This window comes from Amphiura filiformis, chromosome 15 (assembly GCF_039555335.1).
Source record: "Amphiura filiformis chromosome 15, Afil_fr2py, whole genome shotgun sequence".
Lineage (NCBI taxonomy): Eukaryota > Metazoa > Echinodermata > Ophiuroidea > Amphilepidida > Amphiuridae > Amphiura > Amphiura filiformis.
In genome coordinates, this window is record NC_092642.1 from 29,117,011 (window position 1) to 29,133,748 (window position 16,738).

The 16,738-nt window shown below is 34.7% G+C and overlaps 1 protein-coding gene across 1 annotated transcript; it reads right to left on the reverse strand.

Annotated features, from left to right (window-relative positions):
• Positions 1-2,057: 2,057 nt before the first annotated feature.
• LOC140171464 (matrix metalloproteinase-18-like) lies at positions 2,058-13,432 on the reverse strand. The gene is given in 10 exon segments (XM_072194735.1): positions 2,058-4,925; positions 5,577-5,712; positions 6,191-6,330; positions 6,818-6,949; positions 7,106-7,264; positions 8,405-8,581; positions 8,584-8,617; positions 8,943-9,148; positions 9,482-9,605; positions 13,153-13,432. Coding segments are annotated over 10 exon segments (1,584 nt in total). The 5' UTR covers positions 13,267-13,432; the 3' UTR covers positions 2,058-4,563.
• Positions 13,433-16,738: the final 3,306 nt, after the last annotated feature.

Consider the following 16,738-nt stretch of genomic DNA (forward strand, 5'->3'; position numbering starts at 1 on the left):
ACTTTAATTTGCTTAATTGCACACAAATAGCTTAAAACCGTTATTGCAGACTTGTGAAGTCCATCTTGGAGTCAGTTACGTCTTGTGGCCTTTCGTTTGAGAGCAACTATAATTAGCTTTATACTAGGGTCCACCACTGTGTTGTCTAGATCATGAGACAATGAGAAAAGTCGTTTTTGTCCATGGTATTCGTAGGTAAACTTAGCGAAAACGTCAAAAGTTACCTTCGAATAAGCCAATGGACACAAATTACTCAGATACCAGAAGGTCGGTAAACGTTTAAAATGAAACACACATGACAGCTAGCTGACAAATCCAAGTATTTATCCCCTTCTAATCTTCTTCGAATCTGATTTTTCTTTCAAATGAGCAGACCGTCGTCTATTTCAGGACATATTTTTCAACAATTAAGTCGTATTCAGTTTTGCTTGGTGGGCATGTATGTGAATTCGCAACTTTCATTGACATATGATTTGATAGCAAACATACAGGCCTTCGTTATGTACCAATATGGGCATTGGCATGAATGGCAGTGTTTCACAATACTGTCATGATGTCAAATTGTATTCGTAGGTAACATTCGGTTACCGAAATTTACCTATGAATACTTGCTTTTATTGTTGACATCTCAGAAATATTTAAACGCAGGCTATTGAAACTTGGTAGAAATAAAGAGTGTATTACTCTGCACCTATTGCTTAACTCTTGTTTACTATTCTCTCAGTTTGTGGAAATGACACAGCTTTTAACATGTATTCGGAGGTAATGCATATTTTTTTACCAAACCTACCTTTGTGCCATTTAGAATTTCTGGCAGCTAAAAACAATAATAAAGATGTCCGAATGCAATGCATTTCAGTATTGGACATATCAAAGCTTGTATCAATTGCGCATTTATTAGTGATTTCCATTTTTAAAGATATATCTAGTGCTATGAAAAATTGTATTCGTAGGTAATGTAAAATAATACCACTCAAAAAATTATCACAAAAAATTCATAATTATGTACAAATATGTGAAAAATTGAACAGGCAATCTTTGAATACACACCTTTCAGGAAATCAATTTAGATTCAATCCAATGACTTCTTTTCATAACTGATTTAGATGTTTTTAAAAATACTTTAAGAAATATTTTGAAAAAATGGGTAAAAATAGCATATTTTGGGGTCTCTCTGTCTAAGTTTTTCACAGAAGGGGGTCTTATTATATATGGCGCGAAGCGTATGATCAAGGCGAAGAAACACAATACAAAAACGAATGCCAATTGATTAATACTTTTAAGTTATGGCCCTGAACATGCCGTGTACACTTTTCGTTGGATTCGACCAAATGCGAGCAGAGCGCGTGCTAGAAAAGTCTTCAAGGGTATATGTTGATTTTTTTAAAAACGTTTTATTCCTTTTTCGCTATCTACTGAAGATAGCATTTGGCATCTCATCCCGATTCATCATCTATTTCTACTGTAGAAATCATGTCTTACATTATTTTCTCTATAATTTCATTTCATCACGTAGCGGCTAATTTATTCTTTCTAGTACATCAGTGCGTCTTCTGCAAATATCCTGAAATTGTCAGTGGTACCCTTTAACATCAAGTTTTCAAGAATGTTTTTTGAATGTTATTAAAACTTTTTTATACCCTTTATATAACCTACATTTAAACGTTTTCTGTAAAACATTTTTGTTTGCTGAGCAGTAGATTATCAAAAAATGTTTTTTAAGGTTATGAAAACGTTTTATACTCTTAATATACCCTTTATACAACCCGACATTTAAACGTTTTCTGACAACCTTTTATAACCTTTTGCGAATGATGTCGAAAACGTTTTGTGTTTGCTGTGAACCTGTTTTTTATCGGGCAGAACCCGAGGGAACGTTAACAGTGTGGTCCTAGACTGATATTGGATTTAGAGGCATATCGTATAGGGGGGGGGGTAAATTCCCCCAATATTTTGCCGACTTTTCTGATTTAATTATTTTGATGTTTTGATGATTTACAAAAAGACCATTTATCATAAATTTAACAAAAAACTGAAATAACACTCAGGTAAACAAATTATTATATTTAGGCAAGTTTTATTTATACAATCCACAGACTATTTACAGTAATGCAACACAGTAAATAATTTACCCCAATGATCCCTATCAACTCGCACTTAAAGCCATAATTTACGATCTTATAAATATGACATTTGTTTACTATTTCCAAACCTGAATTGTTCGGCATATTTTTAGGTTTACACACGTCCTAACTTCCAGCTTAATGGAATAATCCAATTTTGTTGTGTTTGTCAGATCAACATAGCAATTTCGACATAATGTAGTATTCAGACATTAGGTCCAAGTCTCCCATCATGCCCATAGAACTCCACGTTGAAGCAGTGGGATTTCTTTCACTTTTTTATTTTGGCTTAAAATGGACAGACACGTTTCCTGACATTCATTATTATTTCAGCATTTGATTAAAGAATAACAAAAGTGAAATTTGATGGAAATCGTACATTATGGCTTTAATCCAACACGCACATTGTGGCTTTAACCCCACACGCACCCCCCCTCACGCACTTTATTACATAACACACCCACTCGTCCAATCCTCTCGCATTTAATTAGGCCTACATAATGACACACTCACTCACCAAATTCTTGCGCGCCTAATCCTCTCGTTCTTTATTTAATTCTAACACGTACACCCCAACCCAATCCTCGCGCACTTAATTACACAACACACTCACTCTTGCATATATAATAAATTTACAGTCAAGAATGTTTCACAAAAGATAATAATTATAATAAATAAGACCGCATGACCAGCATGCGTACAAATTTACAGTTGTTTATCAAAAGATATTTACACTTTCCACCAAATTTAAGATGCTAAAAACAGTCTATAGCTTCATGAACTTACAAAGAATTGCTTTTTGAGAGCAATATTGTTACTCGAGGCATAGAAGCCATCTCCTCTTTATACACTTCAATGTCACCTGCATAAAGGTCAGGTATATTGCTCGGATAACATCATATCATTGGCAAGGTAATATTATGAGAACGAAGAAAATGACTCCTTTTTTGAGAAAATAAGACGTTTAAAATTGATATTCCGCAAAAACCAACTTATTAAGCGGTGAGTTCCTTCGAACGAGACAGATTTGACCTAGAAAAAGATTGACGTCATGAAATGATATGTGCCTGCTTCGAGAACGCTCTCAATGTACAGAACGTATACTGTTAATGTTGTTGTCCTCAGAAAAAAAGTCTAATAGAGTGTTACAAATTTAATGGTTTTTTACATATGGATAAAATCAGACGCTTCTTTTTATATAACATGACTCTTCATTTACTGTCACGTCACCAGTTTCCTGCCATGGAAATCAGTTTTGCTTCTAGTGGAGGAAAGACCGTAAAATTGGTGTACGAGGCAGAATTTACCAACACAATTTCTCCTTTTTTCAGGAGAAATACGAATAAAAAAATTGCAACGAGTGTCAACTTGTAATGTAATAATTATTCTCTTCGAATAGAGATAAACTTGTTTTTGCAATAGACCTGCCCTTTAAGGTATAGCTAGCAATGTATTTCACGCAAGAGTTAAGAAAATGAGCTACATAATAGAAAATGAGCTACATATTTAAATTACTTATTCCAGTGAATGCGGCGTATGTATACTTTTGTTACACGCCAAAGCAGGTTTATTGTCTGGATTTGATGTATAATTCATTTTTGTAATAAATTAATTCACAAAATTAATAAATTAAGACCACATGACCAGCATGCTTGCATAAAAATTCCAGTTGTTTATACAATATATTTACACTTAATTCAACAAAATATTATGATCAGCTAAAACAATGATCATACAACGGCCTAGTATTTTTTGAAAATTTGGAATAAAACATAATTATATATAAGTGCCCACCATGACGGATTGAAGATTTTAACCGTCAAACATATGAAGTACATTTAAGAAGTAAAACAAAATCAAAATTTACAAAGCACCTTCCAAAAAGAATAGTTTTACGATAAAATTTCTGATGGAAGTACATGTTTCCAGTACTTTTCACACATTAAAGTACATGGTCAAAAGTTTATTTACTGGAGCCAATTTGGTTCTTACCCCTAGTGGTCGCTAGAGGTCACAAAATGTCATGCAGGGGTACTATTTAATAAAATGCTCCAATCTTGCCTTGAAATATACACAAAAGTATTCCTCTGATCACATAATAATATTAAGAAATGTATAGTTTGTGCTATCTACGACCTATCAATAGTCTACCAAAACCTCATTCTAGGATCAAAACAACACATTATATTGCACAGGTAAAGAGCCACTTGCTCCGAGTGTGTCGAAAATGGTGGAAAGTGTTAGTCTTGACAAAATCAAGAAAAGGTACGTCGTATAACAGGTTAACACAGTCGATAGTGAAAACTATTCTTTCTTGACTCCTTTCCTTTCAGCTAAAAACGAATAATTAATTGGGCACCGTCAAACATTTTAAATTTTTTTTATGCCTTTATTCCAGAGGGTAGGCCTATTTCAGATTACAAATACAAGTTCTTATCACTCAAATGCGATGAAGCAGGGCAAAAACAACGGAGAGAATAAGTGCTAATGTACTTGGCAAACTATTCGGTAAACTTCCGCCAGCTGTTTCTTCAGTTGTCATAGACTCCTCCGCATGTAAATTTGTATTTTCGCCGCATCCAAACCACCAATATGCTGTTAGTCGCGGGTAGGACGCATCAACTTCAAATGAGGCATCGTTATAACGGTAGTAGTTGTCGCCAGCGAAGAAATAAGTGCGTCTGTTGGACCACTGCATAGCTGCGTCAAGTCTCTCAACAGGAAGACCCCAGACTGACAGAGGGCGTGGGTAACCACGGTCGATGGTACCGAAACGGCTGTTGTAACGGTAGTACTGATCACCTGTAAGTAAGGTAAGAGAAAGGAGAAAGAAAATACTGTTAATTGATGGGTATGAAATAAAATAACAGAGATTACAAAATACCCGGGCCCAGCCAGCGGGGAACAGATAAAAATGAAAGAGAAAAATGCCTCCCTGATAAGTAACGAAAGAAAAAATTTGGGAAGGCAAAGGAAAAGAAAAGGGGCAATGAGCCAGTTATCCACCAAATGCACCCCGGTCATGAGCCAAAATAGTGTAAAATACCACATTGTCCCAATAAAATCCTTTTTGGAAGCTCGGAAGCATTTTTATACACAGTCTCTCTCTAAAAAAACACACCCAAAGACAACGGTATGCCCATATCACAATGATTATACCGGGAACCGAGATTTTTTCTTCGTTTTTCCCCACTTCAACAAAAATCTGGCAACGAATTACACAAAATTGACCACGTGTACAAAATTGTCGATGTTCCGTGACAAAAGATGACACGCATCGTTATTATAAACAAGAAATGTCTTTAAAAAGAACGACGCTGAAGATGGTGTTTCATAATTTGGTATTGACAAGTGCCTGATGTTACAGTATGAGGTTCTGTCTAGAAAGAAATGCCATTTATAGGGTCAGTCTCTACGTACGTAGAGACCATATCTTATTATTTATCATCTTACCTTTGGTGAAATAGACTCTCCCGTTTCCACTCCATACAAAGGCGGCATCAATATCGGCTGGAAGACCCCATAGGCTGATGTCACGTGGATACCCGGAGTCTGGGCTGGTACTGCTGTATCTGTAGTATTTATCACCCTGTAAAACAAAACCAAATAGAAACATAAAATCCTTGTGGTCTACTTTGGATCTGGGACAAATGTATCAGCCCATAATCATGATTGGTAAAATGAGTTAACTCATCATTCCAGTGATTATTTTCTTGCTACCCTCGTCTCCGCTAGCTTCATATGACTAAGATCTAAGATCTAGAAAGAAATCATGCCATGCTGACAAAGGGCGACAAACGCATTTGGTTTGTTTTCTCGGCGTCTACACATTAATCGCAACGGACAAACGCACGCAAAGCCGTCAGCTTATGATAATAATGTTTCCATTTGATCAGCTATGAGGAGAATTTTATCCTATAATTTTATCAACTGTTTTCTCCGACTTTCAAAAAGTGGCTACAGCTCATGTTTATGGAAAGTTCACAACTTGGTACTGAAAAATTCGTGTGCTTCAATTTTGGATATTACTATTATCATGATTATTGAATTTATGCACAATACGTTACCTTAAAGAAGTACGTTTTTCCGTTCGCCGGGTAGTACAATGATGCATCGATATTATTGGGTAAACCGGCAAACACTTCACTGATTGGTCTTGGATATCCATCCGCCACACCGGTGTTCAAAATTTGATAGACTTGATCACCTGAAAGAATTAAGAAACAACTCATTTAGAAACGTCATCGAGATCCGTAAGAGTTACTAGCATACTATCACGTGTTATATCATCTTCGAGCAGTCCCAAAGAAAGACCAAATACCAGATGGGGCGACGTAGTATCCAAAGGACCCAAAGGACGGGAAACTGCAAGACTGGTGGACAAAGAGCAAGACCCGCGATGACTAGAGCTAGGACATAAAACTAATACAACATGATCTAGGTCTGGAAGTAAGACGTTTCGAGTAGATAACTCATGCACTGATACTGGGATGTTTTTGGAAATACATCTGCTTGTATATATACAATGTAGCTATTTTGGTTGAATTTACGGTCTTTTTGAAGTATGGCGGGAACAAAAGGAGAGGGCGTACTTTGGTTTGGGTAATCTTTTGTATGCTTCTTATCTGACAAAAGATTACCCAAATCAAATACGCCCTCCTTTTGTGCCCGCCATTAAAAAGGCTAACACTTACCAATAAATGCAAATGTTCTCCCGTCAGCAGTTGTCCCTATGGTATCAAGTTTAGACGGACAACTTGGTGTTGGTGGGTTGAAGGGCATCATGGTTGGGTCGGGTGCTCCTGGTGCATCATCAGTATTCTCTCCTGTAAAATCAAAATAGATAATATTACTTTTCTGAACATCATATACATGTTCCCATATGTCCATCATGTCGCTGGGTGAAAGGTAAAACACGATTAATTCCTATAATATTATAATAATGTATAGAGGTTCATAAGAAATAAACTGTCTGAACTTACCATACAAATATTGAATGCCATTGATGTCGTCTTGCGGAAGTTCAAAGTTTGGGATATATCCTCTGTAGAAGGCATACATTAGGGCGTTTGGGTCATCGGAATGGCCTAATCCGAGACTATGGCCGAATTCGTGTGCGGCTACCTGGAATAAGTTGATTCCTGAGGAGAGTTAAAAAAATCACACATTTGTCAGTCATTTTAAAGGGATTACACTGCTAAATTGTTAATTAAAGATGCACTTTCATATGGCAAAAGGCATAATAAATAAGGAGACTTGAAAGTAATAGTTAATTAGTATCTGCATACAACAGTGTCCTTACTCAGAGGATGATTTAAGGAAGCCCCATCATGCACTGTAAAAGTATTATCACTAGAGTTTCAACTGCCACTTTACTTTTCAAATCCCATTGAACTCTGTGCAAAAGATGTTGTTTTAGAATTGCCCGTGTGTCATTATTACCTGGTCGATTTTAGATTTAAAGTGATGTATGCATGAAGGATAATTCACACCTTCTGTAGATAACATAAAATGTGAAATCGACCAACTTTTGAAGGTGTTTTTATTGTAAATATATCTGTCCGGTGTCATGTTCACTCACACAGCTGTGCTAACAAGACTTGCTGGGAAGTGCTTAAATCATCCTCTGGTCCTTACTATTTATGCTGGTTTCATACTTTCCTGCCGCTTGCCGCTTTGCCGCTCTGAAGATGATTTTACTTCACTGCGCAATCTCACTAAAAACGCTAGCGGTGACCAGCGGCAAGCCGATATATCGATCACTCCATCGCTTTGCCGCAGCGGCAGCACCGCTGGGAGTTGAATTCAAGTCAACTCGGAGCGGTGCCGCTCTGACGTATGAGAACAAAATACGATTTTGGAGCGGTGCTGAGCGGCAAGAGTAGCTTTCAGAGTCATGCCGCTGCCGCTCAGCGGTGTGCCGCTCCGCTTGCAGAAAAGTACAAGCGGCATGATAAAGCATCATGCCGCTCAGCGGCAAGCGGCAGAAAGTATGAAACCAGCTTTAAAGTTGCAAAGACCTATCGCACTGGCCGACCAATCGCGTAAAATCAAGCCTGCGTCACGTGATGTTACGCAGATTGATCGACGAATGAGGTGTTGGTGTGATGATGACGTGATTCAATTAGCCAATCAGAACCCGACATCATGTTTACGCCATAAACTGATATCATATTAAAATATATGATATCAGAAAACAAATCATTTGCTGAAAGTTTTTTAATGAATGAATGAATCAATCAATCAATCGATATATCAGTCAACCAATCATTCGAACTTACCACTACTCGTCCTTTGCGTGAAAATCTCATCATCATCAAAATGTGCGTCACCACCGATTGGATTTGACGTTGGGAAGTACGCATGCGCTAAAACCATGCCTGGTCCATCAAATGGGTTGCCATCTCCGTGTGCGCCTCGGTTGAAGTCTATGATGAAATCAGCATTAGCATTTGTTGTCTCTTGAATGATAGTGCCGACACATCGGACCAAAGCTGTAAGAGAAAGGCGAGAAACAAAAGAAACACTTGTTACCATGATCTTGATTTTGAGAAAAAATAACAACCTTGTTTAACAAGAAAACGTGTGTCGTGGCTGGCGCGGGGTCGAAAGAAAAAGAAATATTCGTTGTTCTTAGTACTGCGCACACATTTGGATAATAAAAAAGTGTAAATTTGGGTCGAACTTATTCTCGGTCTCAATTTTTCGTTGCCCCCTATGTATTTTTATCTGATGGAAGTGAAACGTTTGTAGCTCTTTGTGTTTGCTTGGAGGACTATGGCGTACCATCACACTGCACTTGCGACCTTTTTGTCTTACCTTCAGCGCGTCCCCCATAATATTATTGATATCCGCATTTGGTAGATCTGCACTGTAGCTATTTATTCTCCACGTAAGATCCGTAACGGGCCATCTTGCCATAGCTGCGTAACGTTTCTTACGAGCTGCGTTTGAGAAGCCCATGTTATCAGGCATACCACAACGAGGCATGTTCATCATATCCATAGTGGCATTATCAAGCATACCTGAAATAAAATAATAATAATAATTTAAAAAAAATAAGGGGCTTACATTATACATGATTGAAAACGTAAAGTTACTGCTCAATACCATTTAAATTAATCAAAATATGGATCGGAATCGAATTTATTATGAACTCAAAATATCACGTTAATTCGAATTGTTTGTAGGCTTTATTTGAAAAAAAACCTTTCAAAATATCGCAAAATCAGGTTAAAATTAACTGGACAATAGTGACTAGCATATTTTTCAATAATATAATGATTGCGATTGATGGTCTGAAAGTTGTGTCTAAAGTTATAAATATACACAACAAAGAAAGAAGTTTGTACACCTACCATTGACTGTCAGGTTTGCCATGTGTTGAAAGGAAGAAATGGCAGCAACGAAGTCATCTTCAGTCATCATTTCACCCGTCTCCATATTATCTCTCCCCATGTGGTTAAATCGTTGCAAATATATCTAAAAAGAATAAAATGACAATATCATTTATTGTCGTTATACGCCAATTATCAAGCTACATCTCATTAATCATAAATCCAATTAACCTTTTCAATAATAATATTTTGCATCATCTTAGATGGTTTTAATGCGCCTTAAGAGGAGCATAGGATTAGGACTCCAGAACTGGACCTTAACTAAAATGTGCCAATATGTCATCATAGTTATATGATCTTATCTGTGTTGGGATGTGATCTCATTCCGTAACACATGGAAGCAGGCCATAGCGAAATAGGCACTGCGCCCTCAATAGTAAAACAACATTCTCGCTTGATTGGTTAGTCACAAGTTGACACCGTGTGTTGGCACTTTCAACACAGTACTCCAGGAGTGGTGACGAAATCAAAACTCTGTGTCGGCTACATGTACTATAATTAGCTGCCCATTCTTGACATAGAAACACTTTTGTAAAAAGAATAACATGAAACGGGAAGTGGACACGATAAAATATAGAATGTGATCTGACTTCCATTAAAGGAGTATTTCGTGATTCTATTATCCCGGCTCGAAGTAAACTTTATCAATCTGTATAAATCTAATGATGTGAATATAGCTGGGATGAAAAGCCGACCATCAATTGAAAAAAAAGAGATTTCGTATTGTAGACATGATATTTTATAAAAGACCTAAAATATTTATAGGGCTTTTGTGAAACTTTATGCATATATCTTCAATACGAAAGGTCACAATTTTTCCATTGATGGTCGGCTCTTCATCCTAGCTACATACACTTTAAGTAGGCCTACATATCATTAAATTCATAAAGTTTACTTCGAGGATGAGAGAATCGCGAAAATACCCCTTTAATGAAAGTCCGATCACATTGTACTTTGTCTTGTCCACATCCCGTTTATTCTTTTTACAAAATGTTTCTACATAAATAATGGGCAGCTAATTATAGCGCATGTAGTATAAAACGGTAACCACAAAGTTTTGATTTCATCACCACCACCAGGGTAGCGTGTTGAAAGTGCTTTCGACTGTTGAATGTCAAAAAATTCCAACTTTAAATAATTTGTCATAAAATTGTATTATAGCGCGAATTTCAAAAATTCAAAATTATTTGTTATGAGAAGGACAAAATAATAACAAAGATTGCATATATCATAACCACTCATTAATTTAACACGTTATAGTTGGTGATAGTCAGTAAAATATACATGTATAATGTTTATATGTATAGGCCTACACAAATACAAACTTTACAGTTTACTGTGTCTATTTAAAACAATCCACATGTATTAAACAGTAAGATATCACTAAGAAGTAAACATTCATTTAGCGTATGATGCATCCATTGAAAATAAAGCGAGACAAAAATACCTCTTCCCAACCAATTTTAATTGGTTGTGAAGGGGCATTTTTGCTCTTTAAAAAGAGCAAGCAAAATCAGGTGAAAGTAGAAGCGGGTTTTTATCACAATGTGCATCAGTGAACTACAATGTCTGTCCATCTGTATTGGGATATAACCCTAGATTCCACAATACACATTAATATAATTATTGTCCTGTTATTTAGCTATTTATTTGGCAAATTTTAGTGGAAAGGGAACAAAAGCACTTATTTTGTGGAACTCTATAAGGGCCGGGTCTAAACCCAGCAAACACAAAACGTTTTTGACATCATTCGCAAAAGGTTATAAAAGGTTGTCAGAAAACGTTTAAATGTCGGGTTATATAAAGGGTATATTAAGAGTATAAAACGTTTTCATAACCTTAAAAAACATTTTTGATAATCTACTGCTCAGCAAACAAAAATGTTTTACAGAAAGGGTATTAAAACGTTTTAATAACATTCCAAAAACATTCTTGAAAACTTGATACAAAACATTCTAAATAGAATGTTATTTTGGGGTTGAAAAAATATTTTGCGAAAAATGTTTACCCAAAATATTTTCAATAACGTTAAAAACGTTTTCATGACCTTTATATAACCCGACATTTAAATGTTATTAAAAGGTTTTGAAAACAAAACATTTTAAGAACATTTCTGTGTTTGCTGGGTTCAAATATTTTAACATAATGTTATTTAAGTATTGACACAATATTTGGCAAAAATGTTTCAAAAATTGTTTACAATAACATTTTTGAAAACACTTAAAAATATTGCTGTAGCGTGTTTTCATACAAAACGTGTTAAAACATTATCATGACCTTTATATAACCCGACATTTTAATGTTATTGAAACGTTTTTACCAAAACCAAAAGCCAAAAAACTTATTTAAAATGTTTTTAAAACGGTTTTGTGTTTGCTGGGAACCCTCATAATCTTAAATAAAAAAAACAAAAAAAAAACAGGGACTCGTCGTTTTCCTGGTAAATGCTGAATACTACCAGTGTTAGCAATGTCAATTTTACGTGAAAACTGCTGTGTGCTTTTTTTCAATTTAGCAAAAAAAAAAACTATACATCTCTCCTTACTTTTCCACACAGGTGGGGACGTGAAACGAATTTGTAAATTTATGTGGCCTTATAAAAAAGCAAAATAAAAATGCTGATGTCTGACTCCCTGTTTTAGAACACCGATTTAGATTTTAGATTCTGAACAGTTGCAACGCTGTATCTGGTATAATATGCCCTAATGTGACATCTTTTCTTCCAGGCCCAGCAAGCTATTTATGATATTGTCATTATTAAATGAATAATCCATTCCTTGAAATTTCAAGTTGAAGTTACTCTTGGCAGGGACCGTATCCCTGAAACCAAGAATAAAGACCGAAAACAAATTCTTAGAATTGCTAATGCTGTAATATTATCGAGATAGTGACACCGATGCTTTTTTGCAAAAACATATTCTAGAAGATGTGAAATATGCAGATTCCAAAAAGCTCCAAAACTACCATGTTGAAAAATTAAAATTCTTCTTTTGTTGCTAGAGTGACTGGTTATATTTAAATCGACCACTCCTTGTCCAAACAATTTATTTATTCGTTAATATGAATTCAGCACTCAATATTATACAGATATTATATGTAATATTATAAGAGAAATTTATTTTGCACCATTACTTTCATAAATGACAGAGAAGATCTACCCTGATGATAGCAAGACCTGGTCAAATAAATATATAGTAAAAACAATTGCATAATTTTAGAGCCAGATACGAATTGTAATAATTGAGTATTTTTTATAATTCCAGATCAATTTATTGAATTGCCTCTAGACTTGTAAAATAGCTTTTACTATTTCATAATTAATTAATATAACTCAATAATATAGCTGCAACTTTTGTATACAGAATAGAAAACATTACAGAACTTCCTTTTTTTTATATGAAAATGATTGTTCATGCCTGGAAAACAACTTGCTCGAAAAGTGCGAAAATATGCTTTTTATTAAAAACAGAAAATAATGGTGGTGTCAAATAAAAAACAAAAAAAAAAAACTTGAAAATGTGGACAACAATAACAAAACACCTTGATTTCAAGTTTTAGTCTGAAAATTCGTTGAAATGAAAGTCAGAAGTGAAGGTTTTATCATGTTTATAGATACATCAAACTTGACTTACCCTGGCATCATCGGCATTCACGACATGATTTTGCGGCGGAGTAGGCATGGCTTGTACAGAAAACATGCACCATACAAGACAGAGTAGGCTAAGAAAATTCACTCCAAGTTCCATGATGAATGGCAAAGAAGTAGGTTGAGAATAAACAGCTTCCAGTAGTTGCGTAAATGGTAATGTAGTTCAGTTGGTTTGATGTCTTGTGGAAAAAAAACGCTGTTAGGTTTTTGTTAAGTTGTTGCAGACTAATTCTGATTCTGGAATTTGAAATTGAAGTGAAGAACATCCTTACGTCCTCAGTTTATATACTTCTGGAAACGAAGACACTTGAGTCTTAGACAATAGCAGAAACCTCGAAGGATGCTGCGGACAATGACGGTCACTGATGTCATCCTTGATTGACAGACATTAAATGTCTTTATCATTGATTGTTATACATCATTTCCTGAGATAATTGAAGTTTGACAAAAGCGTTGATCTGGTTTCTGAGGTTAGAGCTTGTCAGCTTGATACGAATGACGTAGATACATGAGTTATGTGACGTAATGATCATGAATAAGCAAGTTTGGTCAGGCAGAGAAGATAGTATGCATATATCATGATAGGAAACCATTATGGGATTTCCAAATAAGGTAAAAATGGGTGGGATCAAAATGTTTGAATGTATCGTTGTGAGAGTGAAGCGATAATTATTCGTCATATCGTTGAAGTTTTAGATTATTTATCTATTAATTTGTTTGTTTATTTATTATTTATTTATTTATTTATTTATTTATTTATTTATTTATTTATTTATTTATTTATTTATTTATTTATTTATTTTGTTTATTTTATCATGATCATCAGCAGCAAGAGCAGCAGCATCATAATTGTGATCATTTATATTATAATTATGTTTGGCGTCATCATCTTTGTCATCTTCATCACCACCACCAGCGCCACCACCACCATCATCATCATCAACAACGTCATCATCATCATCATCATCATCATCATCATCATCATCATCATCATCATCATCATCATCATCATCATCATCATCACTGACTGATCATCATTGACATTTATCACTATCATCAACTAGCTGAGACGAATATAAATAACTTGGCAATTTCTTCTATTCTTTTCCAGAAAAATACAGCACTAATGTTTTGAGATTAAAAAATATTATCAACTTCTGCCAAATGAAAGACTTCTAATTATTCATTTAGAACTAACTGCAGGAAATAAAATTTAGATTTCACTATTTGGCTTAAATTATGAAATAGGCCATTATGGCCAAAACGTGCCTAATAGTGCTTTTCACACGGTGTGCTAAATAAGTCTGAGTTCAATCATTCTTATAACTAATCATTTCAATAAAATAATACAAAAAGAGTGAATTTTTTTTTTTTTTTTTTTTGCATATTCTTGATCACAAAACAGGCTTTTTTTTTGGTTTTTTGGTTAGGGTAAATGAGGGGGGTGGGGGTGGGTTGTGTATTGACATTTTGCGGTACATCTCTCCTCACTTTTCCACACAGGTGGGGACGTGAAACGAATTTGTAAATTTATGTGGCCTTATAAAAAAGCAAAATAAAATGCTGATGTCTGACTCCCTGTTTTAGAACACAGATTTAGATTTTAGATTCTGAACAGTTGCAACGCTGTATCTGGTATAATATGCCCTAATGTGACATCTTTTCTTCCAGGCCCAGCAAGCTATTTATGATATTGTCATTATTAAATGAATAATCCATTCCTTGAAATTTCAAGTTGAAGTTACTCTTGGCAGGGACCGCATCCCTGAAACCAAGAATAAAGACCGAAAACAAATTCTTAGAATTGCTAATGCTGTAATATTATCGAGATAGTGACACCGATGCTTTTTGCAAAAACATATTCTAGAAGATGTGAAATATGCAGATTCCAAAAAGCTCCAAAACTACCATGTTGATAATGAAAAATCTTCTTTTGTTGCTAGAGTGACTGGTTATATTTAAATCGACCACTCCTTGTCCAAACAATTTATTTATTCGTTAATATGAATTCAGCACTCAATATTATAATACAGATATTGCATATAATATTATAAGAGAAATTTATTTTGCACCATACTTTCATAAATGGCAGAGAAGATCTACCCTGATGATAGCAAGACCTGGTCAAATAAATATATAGTAAAAACAATTGCACAATTTTAGAGCCAGATACGAATTGTAATAATTGAGTAATTTTTATAATTCCAGATCAATTTGTTGAATTGCCTCTAGATTTGTAAAATAGCTTTTACTATTTCATAATTAATTAATAACTCAATAATATATATAGCTGCATGACGTATGACGTAGATACATGAGTTATGTGACGTAATGATCATGAATAAGCAAGTTTGGTCAGGCAGAGAAGATAGTATGCATATATCATGATAGGAAACCATTATGGGATTTCCAAATAAGGTAAAAATGGGTGGGATCGAAATGTTTGAATGTATCGTTGTGAGAGTGAAGCGATAATTATTCGTCATATCGTTGAAGTTTTAGATTATTTATCTATTAATTTGTTTGTTTATTTATTATTTATTTATTTATTTATTTATTTATTTATTTATTTATTTATTTATTTATTTATTTATTTATTTATTTATTTATTTATTTTGTTTATTTTATCATGATCATCAGCAGCAAGAGCAGCAGCATCATAATTGTGATCATTTATATTAAAATTATGTTTGGCGTCATCATCTTTGTCATCTTCATCACCACCACCAGCGCCACCACCACCATCATCATCATCAACAACGTCATCATCATCATCATCAACAACGTCATCATCATCATCATCATCATCATCATCATCATCATCATCATCATCATCACTGACTGATCATCATTGACATTTATCACTATCATCAACTAGCTGAGACGAATATAACTTGGCAATTTCTTCTATTCTATTCCAGAAAAATACAGCACTAATGTTTTGAGATTAAAAAATATTATCAACTTCTGCCAAATGAAAGACTTCTAATTATTCATTTAGAACTAACTGCAGGAAATAAAATTTAGATTTCACTATTTGGCTTAAATTATGAAATAGGCCATTATGGCCAAAACGTGCCTAATAGTGCTTTTCACACGGTGTGCTAAATAAGTCTGATTTCAATCATTCTTATAACTAATCATTTCAATAAAATAATACAAAAAGAGTGAATTTTTTTTTTTGCATATTCTTGATCACAAAACAGGCTTTTTTTGGTTTTTTGGTTAGGGTAAATGAGGGGGGTGGGGGTGGGTTGTGTATTGACATTTTGCGGTATATATTGTTGTTGTTGTTATTTTGAAACTTTTTGTTGTTGTTAGGACAGGGGGTTCTTAATACAGGCCATCCGGCCTTCCGAGAACCTCCTCATTCAATGTATGTGTTTAATTGTTGTGCTGTTATATTTTATATTTGAATGAAATAAAGATGAATGAATGAATGAATGGTTCTCCAAGTCGTTGATTTTAGTGACTCGATTGTCAGAAAACATGTCGAAATGCATGTTTTTGGCTCTTTTTTTCAAGAAATTGGTGAAATAGTGAACTTTTTCCTTTATCTCCAGTTAGGA